The 20743-nt window shown below is 60.2% G+C and overlaps 2 protein-coding genes across 4 annotated transcripts; both read left to right on the forward strand.

The window, feature by feature from the left end:
* Nucleotides 1-62: 62 nt before the first annotated feature.
* XRCC1 (X-ray repair cross complementing 1) lies at nt 63-11237 on the forward strand. The gene is made up of 14 exons (XM_085564446.1): nt 63-314; nt 398-490; nt 1663-1761; nt 2800-2964; nt 3874-3948; nt 4350-4449; nt 5226-5296; nt 6381-6775; nt 6896-7012; nt 8434-8592; nt 9425-9507; nt 9609-9699; nt 10869-10944; nt 11028-11237. The coding sequence occupies exons 1-14, from the start codon at nt 264-266 to the stop codon at nt 11157-11159; spliced, it is 1707 nt and encodes a 568-aa protein (XP_085420572.1). The 5' UTR covers nt 63-263; the 3' UTR covers nt 11160-11237.
* A 955-nt stretch (nt 11238-12192) lies between these two features.
* Nucleotides 12193-20547, forward strand: ETHE1 (ETHE1 persulfide dioxygenase). Of its 3 annotated transcripts, none has more exons than XR_014950763.1 (7): nt 12193-12330; nt 13364-13508; nt 15074-15219; nt 16341-16436; nt 18143-18232; nt 18766-18882; nt 20400-20547. XR_014950763.1 is itself a non-coding variant. In XM_077789782.2 (7 exons), the coding sequence occupies exons 1-7, from the start codon at nt 12202-12204 to the stop codon at nt 20447-20449; spliced, it is 807 nt and encodes a 268-aa protein (XP_077645908.2). In that variant the 5' UTR covers nt 12193-12201; the 3' UTR covers nt 20450-20547. The 3 variants fall into 3 exon arrangements, 2 of the variants coding, with proteins under 2 accessions (XP_077645908.2, XP_085420740.1); XM_077789782.2 differs by having other exon boundaries at nt 16341-16470; XM_085564614.1 differs by lacking the exon at nt 18143-18232 and having other exon boundaries at nt 16341-16470.
* Nucleotides 20548-20743: the final 196 nt, after the last annotated feature.

The raw sequence follows: 20743 nt of genomic DNA on the forward strand, positions 1-20743 counted from the left end.
GTTTAATTATTTCCTTTCCCCTCACGGCTTCCCGCGCTTGGAAAAAGGCGGGAAAAACTCCGCTGGGAGGACGCGCGGGTAGAGCGCGCCCCGCGCATGCGCGCAGCCAATGGGCGCGCGCTATGGAGCCCCAGAGTCGCGCGGAGCAGAGCGGCCCGGGAGGGCGCGCTGAGGCGACTTCCGGTGCGGCGCTGAGGCGACTTCCGGTGCGGCGCTGAGGCGGCTTCCGGTGCCGCTCTGAGGGGACTTCCGGCGCGGCCCTCATGGCGGAGATCCCGTTCGCCCGGGTGGTGTCGGTGACCAGCGCGGACCCGGTGGGTCCCGGGGAGGTTCGGGAGGAGCCGGGCTGGGCTCGGCGGTACCGGGGCTCGGTTCTGAGGGTTCGGTGCGTCCGCAGCGGCACCCGGCGGAGAATCTGCTGCGGCCCGAGGATGGCGGGAAGTGGAGGGGAGCGGCGGCGGGCGAGAAACAGCTGAGCGTGGTGCTGGAGGTGGGGCTGGGGGTAACTGGGAGGGACTGGGAGGGACTGGGAGGGGAGTGGGATAAAGTGGGAGGGGACTGGGTTAACTGGGAGGGACTGGGAGAGGAGTGGGATAAACTGGGAGGGGACTGGGATGAACTGGGAGGGACTGGGAGAGGACTGGGATGAACTGGGAGGGACTGGGAGAGGAGTGGGATAAACTGGGAGGAAACTGGGATGAACTGGGACTGGGATGAACTATGAACTGGGAGGGACTGGGATAAACTGGGAGGGACTGGCGGGGACTGGGAGTAACTGGGAAGGGACTGGGAGAGGAGTGGGATAAACTGGGAGGGGACTGGGATAAACTGGGAGGGACTGGCGGGGACTGGGAGGGGATTGAGGGGGACTGGGATGGACTGGGACAAACTGGGAGGGGATTGGGATGAACTGGGAAGGGATTAGGAAGGACTGGGATAGACTGGGAAGGGATTGGGAGGGACTGGGATGAACTGGGGTGGACTGGGAGGGGATTGAGAGGGACTGGGATAAACTGGGAGGGGATTGGGGGGGACTGGGATAAATTGGAAGAGGGTTTGGGGGGATTGGGAGGGACTGGGATAGACTGGGAGTAACTGGGATACACTTGGAGAGGATTGGAATGGACTGGGAGAGACTGGGATGGACTGGGAGGGCATCGAGGGGAACTGGGATAAACTGGGAGGGGATTAAGATGGACTGGGATAAACTGGGATGGACTGGGAAGGGACTGGGGGTGACTGAGAGGGGGTTTGGGGGCACTGGGAGGGGACTGGGGGTTACTGGGATGTAGTGGGAGGGGACTGGGACAAACTGGGACCAACTGGGAGGGCAGTGGGGCTGAACTGGGATAATCTGGGACAAACTGGGAGGGACTGGGATGAACTGGGAGGGACTGGGAGGGACTGGGAGGGAACTGGGAGGGACTGGCGGGGACTGGGAGGGAACTGGGAGGGACTGGGATAAACTGGGAGGGACTGGGAGGGAACTGGGAGGCTCCTCCTGAGTGGGGCAGAAATGGTCTGCACTGGTTCATACTGCTCCGTACTGGTTTATACTGGTTTGTACTGGTCTGTACTGGTTCATACTGCTCTGTACTGGTTTGTACTGGTTTATCCTGGTCTGTACTGGTTTATACTGGTTTATACTGGTGGCTCCCCCAGCTGGGTGACACCCGCCCCATTCACTCCCTGCACGTCGGCAACGACGGCGCCGCCTTCGTGGAGGTGCTGCTGGGCTCCTCGGCCGGGGGCGACTTCCAGGTGAGCCCGTGGGCACCTGGGCACACCTGGGCACCCAAACACACTCCTGGGCACAGCGAGAAACACACCTGAGCACACCTGGGCACCCAAAAACACACCTGGGCACACCTGGGCACCCAAACACACACCTGGGCACAGCTAAAAACACACCTGGGCACACCTGGGCACCCAAACACACACCTGGGCGCAGCGAGAAACACACCTGGGCACCCAAAAACACACCTGGGCACCCAAACACACACCTGGGCACAGCTAAAAACACACCTGGGCACACCTGGGCACCCAAACACACACCTGGGCACAGCTAAAAATACACCTGGGCACCCAAAAACACACCTGGGCACACCTGGGGTGCCCAAAAATACACCTGGGGCACCTGGGCACACCTGGGCACCCAAACACACACCTGGGCACAGCTAAAAACACACCTGGGCACCCAAACACACACCTGGGCACAGCTAAAAACACACCTGGGCACAGCTGGGGCACCCAAAAACACACCTGGGCACAGCTAAAAACACATCTGGGCACACCTGGGACACCCAAACACACAGCTGGGCACACCGGGGGCACCCAAAAATACACCTGGGCACACCTGGGGTGCCCAAAAATACACCTGGGGCACCTGGGCACACCTGGGACACCCAAACACACACCTGGGGCACCTGGGCTCATCTGGGCACCCAAAAACACAGCTGGGCACAGCTAAAAACACACCTGGGCACAGCTGGGGCACCCAAAAACACACCTGGGGCACCTGGGCACAACTAAAAACACACCTGGGCACACCCGGGCACCCAAAAACACACCTGGGGCACCTGGGCACACCTGGGACACCAAAACACACATCTGGGCACAGCTAAAAACACACCTGGGCACCCAAAAACACACCTGGGCACACCTGGGGGTACCTGGGCACACCTAAACCTTACCTGGGCACAGGTGGGTGCACACCTGGGGGTACCTGGGCACACCTAAACCATACCTGGGCACACCTGGGGGTACCTGGGCACACCTGAGCCTTACCTGTGCCCGCAGGTGCTGCTGCCCAGCGCGGCGCTGATGTCGCCCAGCGAGAGCCGGGCGGGGGCGGGGCCGGGCCGGGTGCGGCTCTTCGGGCCCGAGGCGCTGGTCAAGCGTCCGGCCACGCCCACGGCCAGGTGGGACCGGCTGCAGGTGGTGCTGAGCCAGCCCTACTGCCAGGTGAGCGCACCTGGGCGGGCAGGGGGCTCCTGGGGCTCACCTGGGGGGACTGGGAGGGCACCTGGAGGGGCAGGGGGCACCTGGGGCGCACCTGGGGGGGGCAGGGCGCACCTGGGGCTCACCTGGAGGGGTCAGAGCGCACCTGGGCGGGGCAAGGGGCACCTGGAGCTCACCTGGAGGGGTCAGAGCGCACCTGGGGGGGGCAGAGCGCACCTGGGCGGGGCAAGGGGCACCTGGAGCTCACCTGGGGGGGTCAGAGCACACCTGGGTGGGGCAGGGGGCACCTGGGGCGCACCTGGAGGGGTCAGAGCGCACCTGGGGGGGGGCAGGGGGCACCTGGGGCGCACCTGGGGGGGGGCAGGGGGCACCTGGGGCGCACCTGGGGCGGGCAGGGGGCACCTGGGGCGGGCAGGGGGCACCTGGGGGGGGCAGGGGGCACCTGGGGCTCACCTGGAGGGGGCAGGGGGCACCTGGGGCTCACCTGGGGGGGCTGAGAGGGCACCTGAGGGGGGCAGGGGACACCTGGAGCTCACCTGAGGGGGTCAGAGCACACCTGGGGGGGGCAGGGGGCACCTGGGGCTCACCTGGGAGGGGCAGAGCACACCTGGGCGGGCAGGGGGCACCTGGGGCTCACCTGGTGGGGTCAGAGCACACCTGAGGGACAGGGAGGGCACCTGGGGAGGGTCAGGGCTCACCTGAGAGGGGGAGGAGCTCACCTGGGGAGGGTCAGGGCTCACCTGGGGAGGGTCAGGGCTCACCTGAGGGGCAGGGAGGGCACCTGGGGGGGGGGCGGTCATGGCTCACCTGGTCAGGGTCACCTGGTCAGGGTCACCTGGTCAGGACTCACCTGGTCAGGGTCACCTGGTCAGGGTCACCTGGTCAGGACTCACCTGTTGGCCCCGCCCCCAGAGCCGCCCCTACGGCCTCGCCTTCATCCGGGTGTTCGCGGCCCCTGAGGAGGGCGAGGAACCGCCCCCGGCCCCGGTGAGTGACCAATGAGTGACCAGAGTGACCACAAGTCACCCTGAGTGACCAGTGAGTGACCAATGAGTGACCACTGACCTACTGAGTGACCAGAGTGACCAATGAGTGACCAGTGAGTGACCAATGAGTGACCATGAGTGATCATGAGTGACCAGTGACCCACTGAGTGACCAGTGAGTGACCCTGAGTGACCACTGACCACTGAGTGACCCTGAGTGACCATGAGTGACCATGAGTGACCAGTGAGTGACCAATGAGTGACCAATGAGTGACCAATGAGTGACCCTGAGTGACCCCGAGTGACCCCCGAGTGACCCCGAGTGACCCTGAGTGACCCCGAGTGACCCCGAGTGACCCCTGACCCCGAGTGACCCCGAGTGACCGCCGTGCCCCTCCCCCAGCGCCGCCGCCTGGGTCCCTTCACGCTGCGCCAGGAGGGGGAGGGGAGCCCCCGGCGCCCCCCCGGGGCCCTGTTCTACCGCCGCCCCTCCCCCACCCCAGGTAAGGCCCTCCCCCATCCCATACAGCCCCTCCCCCTCCCCATACAGCCCCTCCCCCACCCAGATAAGCCCCTCCCCCACCCCAGGTGAGCCCCTTCCCAGGTAAGCCCCTCCCCCTCCCCATACAGCCCCTCCCCCACCCAGATAAGCCCCTCCCCCACCCCAGGTGAGCCCCTTCCCAGGTAAGCCCCTCCCCCTCCCCATACAGCCCCTCCCCCACCCAGATAAGCCCCTCCCCCACCCCAGGTGAGCCCCTTCCCAGGTAAGCCCCTCCCCCTCCCCATACAGCCCCTCCCCCACCCAGATAAGCCCCTCCCCCACCCCAGGTAAGCCCCTCCCCCTCCCAGGTAAGCCCCTCCCCCTCCCCATACAGCCCCTCCCCATTCAGCCCCTCCCCCTCCCCATACAGCCCCTCCCCCACCCAGATAAGCCCCTCCCCCACCCCAGGTGAGCCCCTCCCCTTCCCAGGTAAGCCCCTCCCCCTCCCCATACAGCCCCTCCCCCACCCAGATAAGCCCCTCCCCCACTCCAGGTAAGCCCCTCCCAGGTAAGCCCCTCCCCCTCCCCATACAGCCCCTCCCCCTCCCAGGTAAGCCCCTCCCCATACAGCCCCTCCCCCACCCAGGTAAGCCCCTCCCAGGTAAGCCCCTCCCCCACCCAGGTAAGCCCCTCCCCATACAGCCCCTCCCCATTCAGCCCCTCCCCCTCCCCATACAGCCCCTCCCCCACCCAGGTAAGCCCCTCCCCCACCCCTCACGGTCTCCCCTCCCCCCCCAGCCCCCGCCCAGGCCCCCCCCGGGCCCAGCTACGCCTCGGCCGCGCTGCAGGGCAGCAGTGACGTCACACAGGTGAGGCGCACCTGGGCACACCTGGGGGACCCCGAAATGCACCTGGGGGACCCCAAAATACACCTGGGCACACCTGGGGAACCCCAAAATACACCTGGGCACACCTGGGGGACCCCGAAATGCACCTGGGCACACCTGGGGAACCCCAAAATACACCTGGGGGACCCCAAAATACACCTGGGCACACCTGGGGGACCTGAAAAACACACCTGGGCACACCTGGGGGACCCCGAAATGCACCTGGGGGACCTCAAAATACACCTGGGCACACCTGGGGGACCCCAAAATACACCTGGGGGACCCCAAAATACACCTGGGCACACCTGGGGGGCTCCAAACCTTCCCTTGGGCACTCCTGGGGGACCCCGAAATGCACCTGGGTATACCTGGGGAACCTGAAAAACACACCTGGGCACACCTGGGGAACCCCAAAATACACGTGGAGGACCCCAAAATACACCTGGGCACACCTGGGGGGCTCCAAACCTCACCTGAGCACACCTGGGGAACCCAAAATCTCACCTGGGACCCCAAAACTCCCTGAAATCACACCTGAGACCCCCAAACCCCACCTGGGACCCTCCAAACCCCACCTGGGACCCCCCAAACCCCACCTGGAACCCCCAAACCCCACCTGGAACCCCCAAACCCCACCTGGGGCCCCCAAACCCCACCTGGGCCCCCCAAACCCCACCTGGGACCCCCCAAACCCCACCTGGGCCCCCCAAACCCCACCTGGGACCCCAAATCCCACCTGGGACCCTCCAAACCCAACCTGGGACCCCCAAACCCCACCTGGGCCCCCCCAACCCTACCTGGGGATTTCCAAACGACACCTGGGACCCCCCAAGCCCCACCTGGGCCCCCCCAAACCCCACCTGGGCCCCCCCAAACCCCACCTGGGACCCTCCAAACCCCACCTGGGCCCCCCCAAATCCCACCTGGGCCCCCCCAAATCCCCCCTGGGCCCCCCCAAACCCCACCTGGGAACCCCCAAATCCCACCTGGGCCCCCCCAAACCCCACCTGGGACCCCCCAAAACCTTACCTGAACACCCCCCCCCCCATTTTTTTTTCTCCCACAGCCCCCCAAGCGCCGCCCCCCCTCCCCCACCCCCCCCTCCCCCACCAACGGCACCACCCCCAAGAAACCCAAAAAAACCCCCCCAAAAAATCTGGGACCCTCCCCAAAAAACCCGGCACCCCCCAAAAACTCGGGAGGACCCTCCCAAAAAAATTCAGCAACCCCCAAAAACCCGGGAGGACCCTCCCAAAAAAACCCGGCACCCCCCAAAAAGCCGGGAGGACCCTCCCCAAAAAATTCGGGACCCCCCAAAAACTCGGGGGGCGCGGTTCTGGGGGGCGTGGTGCTGGCCCTGAGCGGCTTCCAGAACCCTCTGCGGGCTCACCTGCGGGCGGCGGCCGCGGCGCTGGGCGCCGACTACCGGCCCGACTGGACACCTGAGTGCACTCACCTGGTGTAGGTGAACCCCCCCGTCCCCTCTGAGGCCACGCCCCCTGGGCGGGGAGGAGGCCGCGCTCGGGGTTTTTCATTTTGTTTAATTCGTTTTTTGGGGTTTTTTTGGTGTTACCTGGGCAGGTGCGCGTTCGCCAGGACGCCGAAGGCGGCGCGGGCGCGGCAGCAGGGCGGGGTCGTGGTGGCACCTGGATGGATCTGGGCGTGCCAGAGGGAGGGCAGGAGGATGAGCTGCGGGCCGTGAGTGCACCTGGCGCACCTGGGCACACCTGGGGACACCTGGGCACACCTGGGATACACCTGGGAAGGATAGAAACACACCTGGGATACACCTGGGCACACCTGAGATACACCTGGCACACCTGGGCACACCTGGGATACACCTGGGATACACCTGGCACACCTGGGAGCACATCTGGGATACACCTGGCACACCTGGGATACACCTGGCACACCTGGGATACACCTGGCACACCTGGGCACACCTGGGATACACCTGGGCACACCTGGGAGGGATAGAAACACACCTGGGGACACCTGGATGGATCTGGGCATGCCAGAGGGAGGGCAGGAGGATGAGCTGCGGGCCGTGAGTGCACCTGGCGCACCTGGGCACACCTGGGGGCACCTGGGATACACCTGGGCACACCAGGGATACACCTGCACACCTGATATGCACCTGGGCACACCTGGGGGCACACCTGAGACACACCTAGCATACCTGGGCACACCTGGGGGCACACCTGGGTACCTGAAATACACCTGAGAGGGATAGAAACACACCTGGGCACACCTGGGGGGGGATGGGGTCATACCTGGGCACACCTGAGGCACACCTGGGCACACCGAGACACACCTGGGCACACCTGGGTACCTGAAATACACCTGAGAGGGATAAAAACACGCCTGGGCACACCTGGGGGGGAAAGGGGTCATACCTGGGCACACCTGAGATACACCTGGGCACACCTGGGTACCTGAAATGCACCTGAGAGGGATAAAAACACGCCTGGGCACACCTGGGTGGGGATGGGATCATACCTGGGCACACCTGAGATACACCTGGGCACACCTGGGGGGGGATGGGATCATACCTGGGCACACCTGAGATACACCTGGGCACACCTGGGTACCTGAAATACACCTGAGAGGGATAGGAACACACCTGGGCACACCTGGGGGGGGATGGGATCATACCTGGGCACACCTGAGATACACCTGGGCACACCTGGGTACCTGAAATGCACCTGAGAGGGTTAAAAACACACCTGGGCACACCTGGGGGCACACCTGGGTACCTGAAATACACCTGAGAGGGTTAAAAACACACCTGGGGGTGGATAGGATCACACCTGGGCACACCTGGGCACACCTGGGTGGGGATGGGGTCACACCTGGGCACAGCTGAGATACACCTGGCACACCTGGGGGGGGATGGGGTCACACCTGGGCATTTACCTGGCCACATTTCAGGGCACCTGTGGGGGAAACGCCCACCTGGGGACACGCCCCGATAGGCCACGCCCACCTGGGGGACACACCCATCCAGGCCACGCCCCTTTGGCCACACCCAGAGGGGTTTTGTGGCCACGCCCACCTGGGAGGGGCTGGGTGAGGCCACGCCCCCAGGTGGGCGTGGCTCAGCGCCGCCCCGCCCCCAGGTACCTGCTGGACGGCCCCGCCTCCTCCAGCAGCGAGGGGGAGGGGCCTGAGGAAGCCCCGCCCCCCGCCCAGGACAGGAAAGGGGCGGGGCCGGCGCACCTGGACACACCTGGGACCACGCCCCCCGAGTCAGCTGACAGCGACGGCCAATCAGAAGAGTGAGTCCGGGCTGAGGGGCGGGGCCACGCGGGGAGTGGGTGTGGCCATTCCTGCGGTGGGCGGGGCCACACGGGGGCGTGGCCACAAATGGAGTGGGCGTGGCCTCACCTGAGGTGGGCGTGGCCTCACCTGGAGCATTGGGGTCACACCTGAGGTGGGCGTGGCCTCACCTGAGGTGGGCGTGGCCTCACCTGAATCGTTCGGGGTCACACATGAGGTGGGTGTGGCCTCACGTGAGGTAGGCGTGGCCTCACCTGAAGCATTGGGGTCACACCTGAGGTGGGCGTGGCCTCACCTGAAGCATTGGGGTCACACCTGAGGTGGGCGTGGCCTCACCTGGAGCATTGGGGTCACACCTGAGGTGGGCGTGGCCTCACCTGGAGCATTGGGGTCACACCTGAGGTGGGCGTGGCCTCACCTGAATCATTTGGGGTCACGCCTGAGGTGGGCGTGGCCTCACCTGAATCATTTGGGGTCTCACCTGAGGTGGGCGTGGCCTCACCTGGAACATTTTGGGTCACACCTGAGGTGGGCGTGGCCTCACCTGAGGTGGGCGTGGCCTCACCTGAATCATTTGGGGTCACACATGAGGTGGGCGTGGCCTCACCTGGAGCATTGGGGTCACACCTGAGGTGGGCTTGGCCTCACCTGAGGTGGGCGTGGCCTCACCTGGAACATTTTGGGTCTCACCTGAGGTGGGCGTGGCCTCACATGAATCATTCGGGGTCACACCTGAGGTGAGCGTGGCCTCACCTGGAGCATTGGGGTCACACCTGAGGTGGGTGTGGCCTCACCTGAGGTGGGCGTGGCCTCACCTGTCCCCTCCCCCAGCTCGGACCCCTACGGCGGCTCCACCGAGGAGAACAGCGAGGACGAGGAGGGGGAGGGGGAGGAGCCCATCCCCCCCCTGCCCGGTGCGTGCCCCTCCCCCGCCCTGCCCCGCCCTGCCCCTCCCCCTCCCCAGGCTCTGACCACGCCCCCCCCCGTTTTTTGGGGGCCCCTCCCCCTCCCGCAGATTTTTTTGAGGACAAAACGTTCTTTTTGCACGGCGACTTCCCCGCGGGGGAGGGGCGGCAGCTGCGGCGCTTCGTGGTGGCGTTCGGAGGGTGAGACTGGGACGGACTGGTTTGGACTGGGAGGGACTGGTCGGGGCTGGGAAAGGGTTAAAGGGGGATTTGGGGTTACTGGTTTATACTGGGAGGGACTGGGAAAGGGTTAAAGGGGGGCTGGGGTTACTGGTTTGTACTGGGAGGGACTGGGAGGGACTGGGAAAGGGTTAAAGGGGTTTGGGGGGGACTGGTTTATACTGGGACAAACTGGGAAAGGGTTAAAGGGGGGTTGGGGGTCACTGGTTTGTACTGGGATAAACTGGGAAAGGGTTAAAGGGGGGTTGGGGTTACTAGTTTGTACTGGGAGGGGACTGGGAGCTCTCACTGGTCTGTACTGGTTTTCACTGGTCCGTACTGGTTTTTACTGGTCCGTACTGGTCCATACTGGTTTTCACTGGTCCATACTAGTTTTTACTGGTCCATACTGGTTTTTACTGGTCTGTAGTGGTCCATACTGGTTTTTACTGGTCCGTACTGGTTTTTACTGGTCGGTACTGGTCCATACTGGTTTTTACTGGTCCGTACTGGTCCGTACTGGTCCATACTGGTTTTTACTGGTCTGTACTGGTTTACACTGGTCCGTACTGGTCCATACTGGTTTTCACTGGTCCGTACTGGTCCATACTGGTTTTTACTGGTCTGTACTGGTTTACACTGGTCCGTACTGGTCCATACTGGTTTTCACTGGTCCGTACTGGTCCATACTGGTTTTTACTGGTCCATACTGGTTTTTACTGGTCCATACTGGTCCATACTGGTTTTCACTGGTCCGTACTGGTCCATACTGGTTTTCACTGGTCCATACTGGTCCGTACTGGTTTTTACTGGTCCGTACTGGTCCATACTGGTTTTCATTGGTCCATACTGGTTTTCACTGGTCCGTACTGGTCCATACTGGTTTTCACTGGTCCATACTGGTCCGTACTGGTTTTTACTGGTCTGTACTGGTCCATACTGGTTTTCACTGGTCCATACTGGTCCATACTGGTTTTCACTGGTCCATACTGGTCCGTACTGGTTTTTACTGGTCCGTACTGGTTTATACTGGTCCGTACTGGTCCATACTGGTTTTCACTGGTCCGTACTGGTTTACACTGGTCCGTACTGGTTTTTACTGGTCGGTACTGGTCCATACTGGTTTTCACTGGTCCGTACTGCTCCTGCAGCTCCCTGGCCGCCTCATTGGACGCCTCGGTGACGCACGTGGTGACATCACAGGACCGCGACCCCGCCCTCCAGGAGGTGTGGCCCCACCCCCGGGGGGCGTGGCTTCCCAAGCCCCACCCCCGGTTTTTAATTAACCGCAAGCTCCGCCCCCTCGGCAGGCGCTGAAGCTCCGCCCCTCGCTGCTCGTGGTGCGTCCCCATTGGCTGCTGCTCTGCGGGCAGCGGCAGCGCCCCCTGCCGGCCCAGCCCTTCCTGGTGACGTCAGCGATGACGTCATCGGCGCCGCTGTGACGTCATCGGCGCGCCCCACCCCCTTCCCCCCGGCCACGCCCCCTTTTCCATTTCGAATAAAGAGAATTTGGGTACAAATTGATGAATTGGTTAATTAATTAATGAGGTTTAAGGGAGTGGGCGGGGCTTTGAAAGGGTGGGCGTGGCTTCTTAAAGGAGCGTTGCCTCTTAATTAATTAATATAAAAATGGATTTTTGTTAAAGCATTAAAAATAAAATTAAGGATAGGGATATTAAAAGTTTAAGTGTTATAACTTTTATTAAATGTAGCATTTCATAATTAAATCTTTATAAGTATTATTAAATAAATAATAAATGTTATAAAGTTACAGAACTCAGTTATAATGAATATTAAAAAGTATTGAGGATAATATATTCTTAAAATACCTTTAATATATATTAAGGTAATAAAAAGTATTGAGAATAATATATTCTTAAAATATCCTTAATATTTATTAAGGATAATATAAACTATATAAATCATATACAGTGTATACTGTTTGGATAAATATATCAAATACACTAAATAAATACATTAAAACAAATATAATAATAGTAAAAATAAATATAATGTTATAAATTAAACATAAATATAAATGTAAATGTAAATATAAATATATTAATTTTCATTAATATAAATTAATATTTTTCTATTAAAAAGCACGATGAATACAAAAAGCCCCCTCAGGCGTTGCCCTTTTAATCCGGACCCCCCTCTTATTCTCACCGTTGCCCTTTTAAGCCTTCCCCCTAGCATTGCCCTTTTAAGGCGGTCCCCCCTCGTTTATTCCCACCGTTGCCCTTTTAAGCCTCCCCCCTAGCATTGCCCTTTTAAGGCGGTCCCCCCTCGTTTATTCCCACCGTTGCCCTTTTAAGCCTCCCCCCTAGCATTGCCCTTTTAAGGCGGTCCCCCTTCCCCTATTCTCACCGTTGCCCTTTTAAACCACGCCCAGCGTTGCCCTTTTAAGGCGTTCCCGCCTCTCCCAGCCCCGCCCCTTCCCCTCTTAAAGCGGCCGCGCCGCCGTCGGGCCCCACCGCGGCCATGGCGCTGCTCCGCCGCCTCCGCGCCGCCGCCGCCGCCTGGACCGGGACCGGGACCGGGACCAGAACCGGGACCGGGCGAGGCCTGGCCACAGCGGCGGGGGAGGGGCGGCAGCTGCTGCTGCGGCAGGTGGGGGAGGGGAGGGGGCGAAGGTCACGGTGGGGGAGGAGCGCAAGGTGGGGGGGGGGGTTTAAACCGATTTTTTTCGCGGTTTTTGAGATTTTTTGCGGAGGTTTTTGGGGGAGGTTGCAGAGATTTCGGAGGGTTCTGAGGAAATTTGGGGGTTTTGAGGAGATTCGGAGAAAATTGTCGGGGGTTTGAGGAAATTTTGGGGGTTTTTAAGGCGATTTTTGGGGTTTTTCGAGGAGATTTTGGATGAGAATTTAGGGGGGTTTTTAAAAGAGATTTTGGGGGGTTTATGTGGAATTTTTGGTTTGGCTTTTTTTTTTTTTTTCTTTTTTTTTTTGAGGAAATTATTTTTTTGAGGAGATTTTTACGGGTTTTTCACTAGATTTTTGGGGTTTTTCACTAGATTTTTTGAGTTTTTCACTAGATTTTCGGAGATTTCATTGTGAAATTTTAGGGGGGCTTTTTTTAGGATATGGGGTTGTTTTTAAGAGAGTTTTGGGGTTTTTTTTAAAGGGGGTTTTGGGCTTATTCCTGGGCTATTTTGGCAGATGTTTTGAGGACATTTCGAGGCATTTTTTCAGGACACTTTGGGCTATTTTCTGGGCTATTTTCGCAAAAGTTTTCAGGATTTTTTGACGCATTTTTTCAAGACACTTTGGGGTATTTTCTGGGCTATTTTTGCAAAAGTTTTCAGGATGTTTTCAGGCATTTCCTGATGCTGTTTCAGGGCGTTTTTTGGGGTATTTTTCTGGATGCTTTCAGGACATTTCAAGGCATTTTTTCAGGACACTTTGGGGTATTTTATGGGATATTTTCGCAAAAGTTTCCAGGATGTTTTCAGGCATTTCTTGATGCTGTTTCAGGGCATTTTTTGGGGTATTTTTCTGGACGTTTTCAGGACATTTCGAGCCATTTTTTCAGGACACTTTGTGCTATTTTCCGCGCTATTTCCGCAGATGTTTTCAGGACATTTCGAGCCATTTTTTCCGGCCATTTTGGGTTATTTTCGGGTGTTTTTTCCCTCCCCCCGCAGCTCTTCGAGGCCTCCTCCTGCACCTACACCTACGTTCTGGCGGACGCGTCCACCGGCGACGCCGTCATCATCGACCCGGTGCTGGAGACGGTGCCGCGGGACCTGCAGCTGCTGCGGGAGCTCGGCCTCACGCTGCGCTACGCCGGTGCGCCCCGGTGCCCCTCGAAGCCCCGCCCACCCGTGGCCGAAAGCCCCGCCCATCCATCTGCAAAGCCACGCCCACCGTGCTGTATCGCTTTAAGCCCCGCCCAGAGGGCCGTGCCCCTTTAAGATTGACCTGTCTGTCATTTCAGGCCACGCCCACAACACCACGCCCCTATAAGCCCCGCCCACCTGTGGCCGAAAGCCCCGCCCATTCATCTGCAAAGCCACGCCCACCGTGCTGTATCGGTTTAAGCCCCGCCCACAGGGCCGTGCCCCTTTAAGAGCGACCTGTCTGTCATTTCAGGCCACGCCCACAGCACCACGCCCCTATAAGCCCCGCCCACCTGTGGCTGAAAGCCCCGCCCATCCATCTACATAGCCACGCCCACCGTGCTGTGTCAGTTTAAGCCCCGCCCACAGGGCCGTGCCCCTTTAAGATGGACCTGTCTGTCGTTTCAGGCCACGCCCCTCTAGACTCCTCCCATATGTTGCTCTAAGCCCCGCCCATTCATCTGCAAAGCCACGCCCACCGTGCTGTATCGGTTTAAGCCCCGCCCACAGGGCCGTGCCCCTTTAAGAGCGACCTGTCTGTCATTTCAGGCCACGCCCACAGCACCACGCCCCTCTAAGCCCCGCCCACATGTCGCTCTAAGCCACGCCCATTCATATGCAAAGCCACGCCCACCGTGCTGTATCCATTTAAGCCCCGCCCACAACACCACGCCCCTTTAAGCTCCGCCCACTGGAGTTACTGGGAGAGGAACTGGGAGGAACTGGGACTTACTGGGAGCTACTGGGAGAGGACTGAGATCTACTGGGAGTTACTAGGATGGACTGGGACCAACGGGGGGTTACTGGGAGGAACTGGGAGCTACTGGGAGGGGAACTGGGAGTTACTGGGAGGGAACTGGGAGTTACTGGAAGGGGACTGGGAGTTACTGGGAGGGAACTGGCACCAACTGGGAGTTACTGGGAGGGACTGGGAGGAACTGGGATGGATTGGGATCAACTGGGAATTACCGGGGGGCACTGGGAGTTACTGGGAGGGGAACTGGGAGGAACTGGGACTTACTGAGAGCTACTGGGAGAGGACTGAGATCTACTGGGAGGGACTGGGAGCTACTGGGAGTTACTGGGAGAGGAACTGGGAGGAACTGGGGTGGACTGGGACCAACTGGGAGTTACTGGGAGGGAACTGGGAGCTACTGGGAGTTACTGGGAGAGGAACTGGGAGGAACTGGGGTGGACTGGGACCAACTGGGAGTTACTGGGAGGAACTGGGAGCTACTGGGAGTTACTGGGAGAGGAACTGGGGTGGACTGGGACCAACTGGGAGTTACTGGGAGGGAACTGGGAGCTACTGGGAGTTACTGGGAGCTACTGGGAGAGGGCTGAGATCAACTGGGAGTTACTGGGATGGACTGGGACCAACTGGGAGTTACTGGGAGGGAACTGGGAGGAACTGGGAGCTACTGGGAATTACCAGGGGGGGCACTGGGAGTTGCCGATGACGTCACCCCGATGACGTCACGTCGCCCCCTCCGATGACGTCACTCCCGCCCCCAGCCAATACGCACTGCCACGCGGATCACGTGACCGGCTCGGGCGCCCTGCGCCGCACCCTTGGGTGCCTCAGCGCCATCGGCCGCGACAGCGGCGCCCGCGCCGACCTGCGGCTGGCCGAGGGCGACGAGCTGCGCTTCGGGGCCTTCGTGAGCGCCCCTCCCCCCACGGGCCTCCCCCACCCTCACCCGACCCTCCCCCACCCTGATAACCGTGGGGGAGGGGCTGGTTTGGGTGGGGGAGGGGCTGGTTTGGGTGGGGGAGGGGCTCTTGAAGTGGGGGAGGGGCTGCTGGGATTGGGGGAGGGGCTGTTTTGGGTGGGGGAGGGGCTCCTGGGGTGGGGGAGGGGCTTATGGGATGGGGGAGGGGCTCCTGGGGTGGGGGAGGGGCTGGTTTGGGTGGGGGAGGGGCTGGTTTGGGTGGGGGAGGGGCTCCTGGGGTGGGGGAGGGGCTCCCGGGATGGGGGAGGGGCTCCTGGGGTGGGGGAGGGGCACATTTGGGTCCCCTCACTTGCAAACCACCTGGTGGGGGAGGGGCCTGGGGGGATTTTGGGGTTTTAGGGGTTCCCGGACCCATTTTTGGGGATCCCTGACCCATTTTTCGGGGGGTTTTGGGGTCCTTGACCCCATTTTGGGGATTTTTGGGTTCTCTGATCCCATTTTTGGCTCCCTGACCCATTTTGGGGGGTTTTGGGGCGTTTTTGGGCTCCCTCACCCCATTTCAGGCTCCCTGACCCATTTTCGGGCTCCTTTCCCCATTTTCGGTCTCCCTGACCCATTTTCGGGATCCGTCTCCCCATTTTCGGGCTCCCTCTCCCCATTTTGGGCTCCCTCACCCATTTTTGGGGTCCCTGATCCCATTTTTTGGCTCCGTCTCCCCATTTTCGGGCTCCTTTCCCCATTTTCGGGGTCCCTGACCCATTTTTTGGCTCCCTGACCCATTTTCGGGGTCCCTGATCCCATTTTCGGAGTCCCTCTCCCCATTTTCGGGCTCCCTGGCCCATTTTTTAGCTCCCTTTCCCCATTTTTTGGCTCCCTGATCCCATTTTCGGGCTCCTTTCCCCATTTTTTGGCTCCCTCTCCCCATTTTCGGGCTCCTTTCCCCATTTTTTGGCTCCCTCTCCCCATTTTCGGTCTCCCTCACCCATTTTCGGGGTCCCTGAACCCATTTTCGGGGTCCCTCTCTCCATTTTTTGGCTCCCTGACCCATTTTCGGGGTCCCTGATCCCATTTTCGGTCTCCCTCACCCATTTTCGGGGTCCCCGTCCCAGGCGCTGCGGGTGCTGCCCACCCCCGGCCACACCCCCGGCTGCGTCACCTTCGTGCTGGACGACGCCTCCATGGCCTTCACCGGGGACGCGCTGCTGGTGCGCGGCTGCGGCCGCACCGACTTCCAGCAGGGTGACTGGGAGCACTGGGAGCACTGGGAGAGGGCTAAAGGGGGCCTGGGGGTTACTGGTTTGTACTGGGAGGGGCTGGGAAAGGGTTAAAGGGGGTTTGGGGTCACTGGTTTATACTGGGAGGGGATTGGGAAAGGGTTAAAGGGGGTTTGGGGTTACTGGTTTATACTGGGAGGGGATTGGGAAAGGGTTAAAGGGGGTTTGGGGTTACTGGTTTATACTGGGAGGGACTGGGGAAGGGTTAAAGGGGGTTTGGGGTTACTGGTTTATACTGGGAGGGGATTGGGAAAGGGTTAAAGGGGGTTTGGGGTTACTGGTTTGTACTGGGAGGGGATTGGGAAAGGGTTAAAGGGGGTTTGGGGTTACTGGTTTATACTGGGAGGGGATTGGGAAAGGGTTAAAGGGGGTTTGGGGTTACTGGTTTATACTGGGAGGGACTGGGGAAGGGTTAAAGGGGGTTTGGGGTTACTGGTTTATACTGGGAGGGGCTGGGGAAGGGTTAAAATGGGGTTTGGGGTTACTGGTTTGTACTGGGAGGGGATTTGTGGGGACTGGGAGGGGATTGGGAAAGGGTTAAAGGGGGTTTGGGGTTACTGGTTTATACTGGGAGGGGATTGGGAGGTTCTCAGCACGGACTGGGATGGACTGCGCTGAACTGGGAGTGAACCGGGTGGGCACGGGGAGGGCACTGGGCTGAACTGGGAGGCACTGGGATGAACTGGGACAAACTGGGAGGGCATGGGGAGCAAACTGGGCTGAACTGGGAGGTCACTGAGGTGAATTAGGAGTCACTGGGAGTGAACTGGGAGTGAACTGGGAGGGCCCTGGGAGGGATTGGGCTGAACTGGGCTGAACTGGGACAAACTGGGAGGGCACTGGGAGGGATTGGGATGAACTGGGATGAACTGGGACAAACTGGGAGGGCACTGGGAGGGATTGGGCTGAACTGGGATGAACTGGGAGGGCGCTGGGGTGAATTAGGAGTCACTGGGATGAACTGGGACAAACTGGGAGGGCACTGGGAGGGATTGGGATGAACTGGGAGGGCGCTGGGGTGAATTAGGAGTCACTGGGATGAACTGGGAGTGAACTGGGAGGGCCCTGGGAGGGATTGGGCTGAACTGGGATATACTGGGCTGAACTGGGAGGGCACTGGGATATACTGGGCTGAACTGGGCTGAACTGGGAGGGCGCTGGTCAGGCTCAGGGCTCTGTCTGTCCCTGTTGCCATGGTGACCACGGTGATGGTCGCCATGGTAACAGTGGTAATCCCCCGGTCGCCATGGCAACCGCCGCATCCCGGTCGCCATGGGGACGGTCACCATGGGGATGGTCGCCATGGGGATGGTCACCACGGGGATGGTCACCACGGGGATGGTCACCATGGGGATGGTCGCCATGGGGATGGTCACCATGGGGATGGTCACCATGGTAACCACCACATCCCGGTCGCCATGGTGACGGTCGCCATGGTGACGGTGGCCATGGTGACGGTCGCCATGGTGACGGTGGCCATGGTGATGGTCGCCATGGTGACGGTGGCCATGGTGATGGTCGCCATGGTGACGGTGGCCATGGGGATGGTCGCCATGGGGATGGTCGCCATGGGGATGGTCACCATGGTAACCACCACATCCCGGTCGCCATGGTGACGGTGGCCATGGTGACCGCAGGCTGTGCCCGCACCCTGCACCGCTCGGTGCACGAGAGAATCTTCACCCTCCCCGAGAGCTGCCGGATCTACCCCGGACACGACTACCGGGGTGGGGGAGGGGCTGGGGGAGGGGCCAAAGGGTGGGGGAGGGGCTAAATGGGTGGGGGAGGGGCTGGGGAGGGGCTAAAGGGGTGGGGGAGGGGCTAAAGGGGTGGGGAGGGGCTAAAGGGGTGGGGGAGGGGCTAAAGGGGTGGGGCTAAGGGGGGAGGGGCAATGAGAGGGAGGGGACCAAGCCAGGGGTCACTCAGGGGTCACTTGGGCCAGTGGTCACTCAGGGGTCACTCAGGGTCACTCAGGGATCACTCGGGGGTCAGGGGTCACTCAGGGTTACTTGGGGTCACTCAGGGGTCACTCAGTGATCACCCGGGGTCACTCGGGGGTCACTCAGGGTCGGTCAGGGGTCACTCGGGGTCAGGGGTCACTCAGGGTCACTCGGGGGTCAGGGGTCACTCAGGGTCACTCGGGTCAGGGGTCACTCAGGGTTACTTGGGGTCACTCGGGGGTCACTCAGGGTCGGTCAGGGGTCACTCGGGGGTCAGGGGTCACTCGGGGTCACTCAGGGCCGCCGGCCCCTCCCCCCAGGCCACACCATGTCCACGGTGGGGGAGGAGCGGCGCCACAACCCCCGCCTGACGCTCGGCGCCGACGACTTCGTGGCGCTGATGGAGCGGCTGGAGCTGCCCCGCCCCCGCCTGATGGGTGCGCCCCTCCCCCGAAACCCCCCGGCACCCCCAAACCAGCCCGAACCCCAAAATCCCCAAAAATCCCCCCAAAAAATCCACCTCAAACCGACCCGGCACCCCCAAAACAGCCCGAACCCCAAAATCCCAAAAATACCCCAAAAAAATCCACCTCAAACCGACCCGGCACCCCCAAAACAGCCCGAACCCCAAAAATACCCCAAAAAAATCCACCTCAAACCCCCCCGGAACCCCCAAAACACCCCGAACCCCAAAACCACAAAAATCACCCCAAAAAAATCCACCTCAAACGGACCCGGCACCCCCAAAACAGCCCGAACCCCAAAATCCCCAGAAATCCCCCCAAAAAATCCACCTCAAACCCTCCCGGCACCCCCAAAACACCCCGAACCCCAAAATCACAAAAATCCCCCAAAAAAATCCACCTCAAACCGACCCGGCACCCCCAAAACACCCCGAACCCCAAATCCCCAAAATCCCAAAAAATTTCCCCCAAAAATCCCCCCCAAACAACCCTGAACCCCAAAATCCCCCAAAATTCCCCCAAATTCTTCCTGTATCCCAAATCCTCCAAAAATTACCCCAAAAATCCTCCCCAAAACCCCCCCCCCGGATACCCCCAAATATTCCCTGAAATTCCCAAAAATCCCCCCAAAAACCCCCAAAATCCCCCAAATCTCCCCAAAATCTCAAACCATCCTAAAACCCCCCGAAATTTCCCCGAAATCCCCCAAATTCTCCCCAAAATCTCCTCGAACCCTCCCAAAACCCCCCAAAATCTCCCCAAATCCCCTCAAAACCCCCCAAATCCCCTGAAAACCCCAAAAATTCCCCAAATCTCCCCAAAATCTGAAGCCATCCTAAAATTCTCCCAAATCCCCCAAAATTTTCCCCAAATCCCCCAAATTCTCCCCAAAATCCCCCAAATTCTCCCCAAAATCCCCCAAATTCTCCCTAAAATCCCCCAAATTCTCCCCAAAATCCCCCAAAATTTCCCCAAAATCCCCCAAATTCTCCCCCAAATCCCCCAAAATTTCCCCAAAATCCCCCAAATTCTCCCCCAAATCCCCCAAAATTTCCCCAAAATCCCCCAAATTCTCCCCCAAATCCCCCAAAATTTCCCCAAAATCCCCCAAATTCTCCCCAAAATCTCCCCAAAATCCCCCAAATTCTCCCCAAAATCCCCCAAAATTTCCCCAAAATCCCCCAAAATTTCCCCAAAATCCCCCAAATTCTCCCCAAAATCCCCCAAAATTTCCCCAAAATCCCCCAAATTCTCCCCCAAATCCCCCAAAATTTCCCCAAAATCCCCCAAATTCTCCCCAAAATCTCCCCAAAATCCCCCAAATTCTCCCCAAAATCCCCCAAAATTTCCCCAAAATCCCCCAAAATTTCCCCAAAATCCCCCAAATTCTCCCCAAAATCCCCCAAAATCCCCCAAATTTCCCCAAAATCCCCCAAAATCCCCCAAAATCCCCCAAATTCTCCCCAAAATCCCCCAAATTCTCCCGCCAGACGTCGCCGTTCCCGCCAATCTCCGCTGCGGGATCCAGGACGAGCCTTAAGCCCCGCCCCTTTTCCCGCCAAGCCACGCCCCTTTCTCGGGAAGCCACGCCCCCTTTCCCGCCGGGGCGTCTCCGCCAATAAAAACGCGTCTCCGGAACGAGGCTGGGTGGGCGTGGCCTCTGTGTGGGAAAAGGGGGCGGGGCCGGTTCCCACGGGGGGGGAAGCCACGCCCCCAGCCCCAGGTGCGCGCGGTGACGTCATGGCCACGCCCACCGCGCTCAGGTGTGCGCGGTGACGTCATAGCCACGCCCCCCTCGGCCAGGCGCGCGCGCTCGGGGCCGGGGGGCGCTGGG

Source organism: Lonchura striata, chromosome 33, assembly GCF_050655825.1.
Source record: "Lonchura striata isolate lonStrDom1 chromosome 33, ASM5065582v1, whole genome shotgun sequence".
In the NCBI taxonomy this organism is placed as follows: domain Eukaryota; kingdom Metazoa; phylum Chordata; class Aves; order Passeriformes; family Estrildidae; genus Lonchura; species Lonchura striata.

Bases quoted from the DNA above. Each gene is read 5' to 3' on its own strand.
- XRCC1 (XM_085564446.1), top strand. From the start codon at position 264: ATGGCGGAGATCCCGTTCGCCCGGGTGGTGTCGGTGACCAGCGCGGAC. The intron at 2,965-3,873 runs GTGAGCGCACCT...CCCCGCCCCCAG, and splicing joins TGAGCCAGCCCTACTGCCAG to AGCCGCCCCTACGGCCTCGC. The intron at 6,776-6,895 runs GTAGGTGAACCC...TTACCTGGGCAG, and splicing joins CCTGAGTGCACTCACCTGGT to GTGCGCGTTCGCCAGGACGC.
- ETHE1 (XM_077789782.2), top strand. From the start codon at position 12,202: ATGGCGCTGCTCCGCCGCCTCCGCGCCGCCGCCGCCGCCTGGACCGGG. The intron at 13,509-15,073 runs GTGCGCCCCGGT...TCCCGCCCCCAG, and splicing joins CCTCACGCTGCGCTACGCCG to CCAATACGCACTGCCACGCG. The intron at 18,233-18,765 runs GTGGGGGAGGGG...CCCTCCCCCCAG, and splicing joins CCCCGGACACGACTACCGGG to GCCACACCATGTCCACGGTG.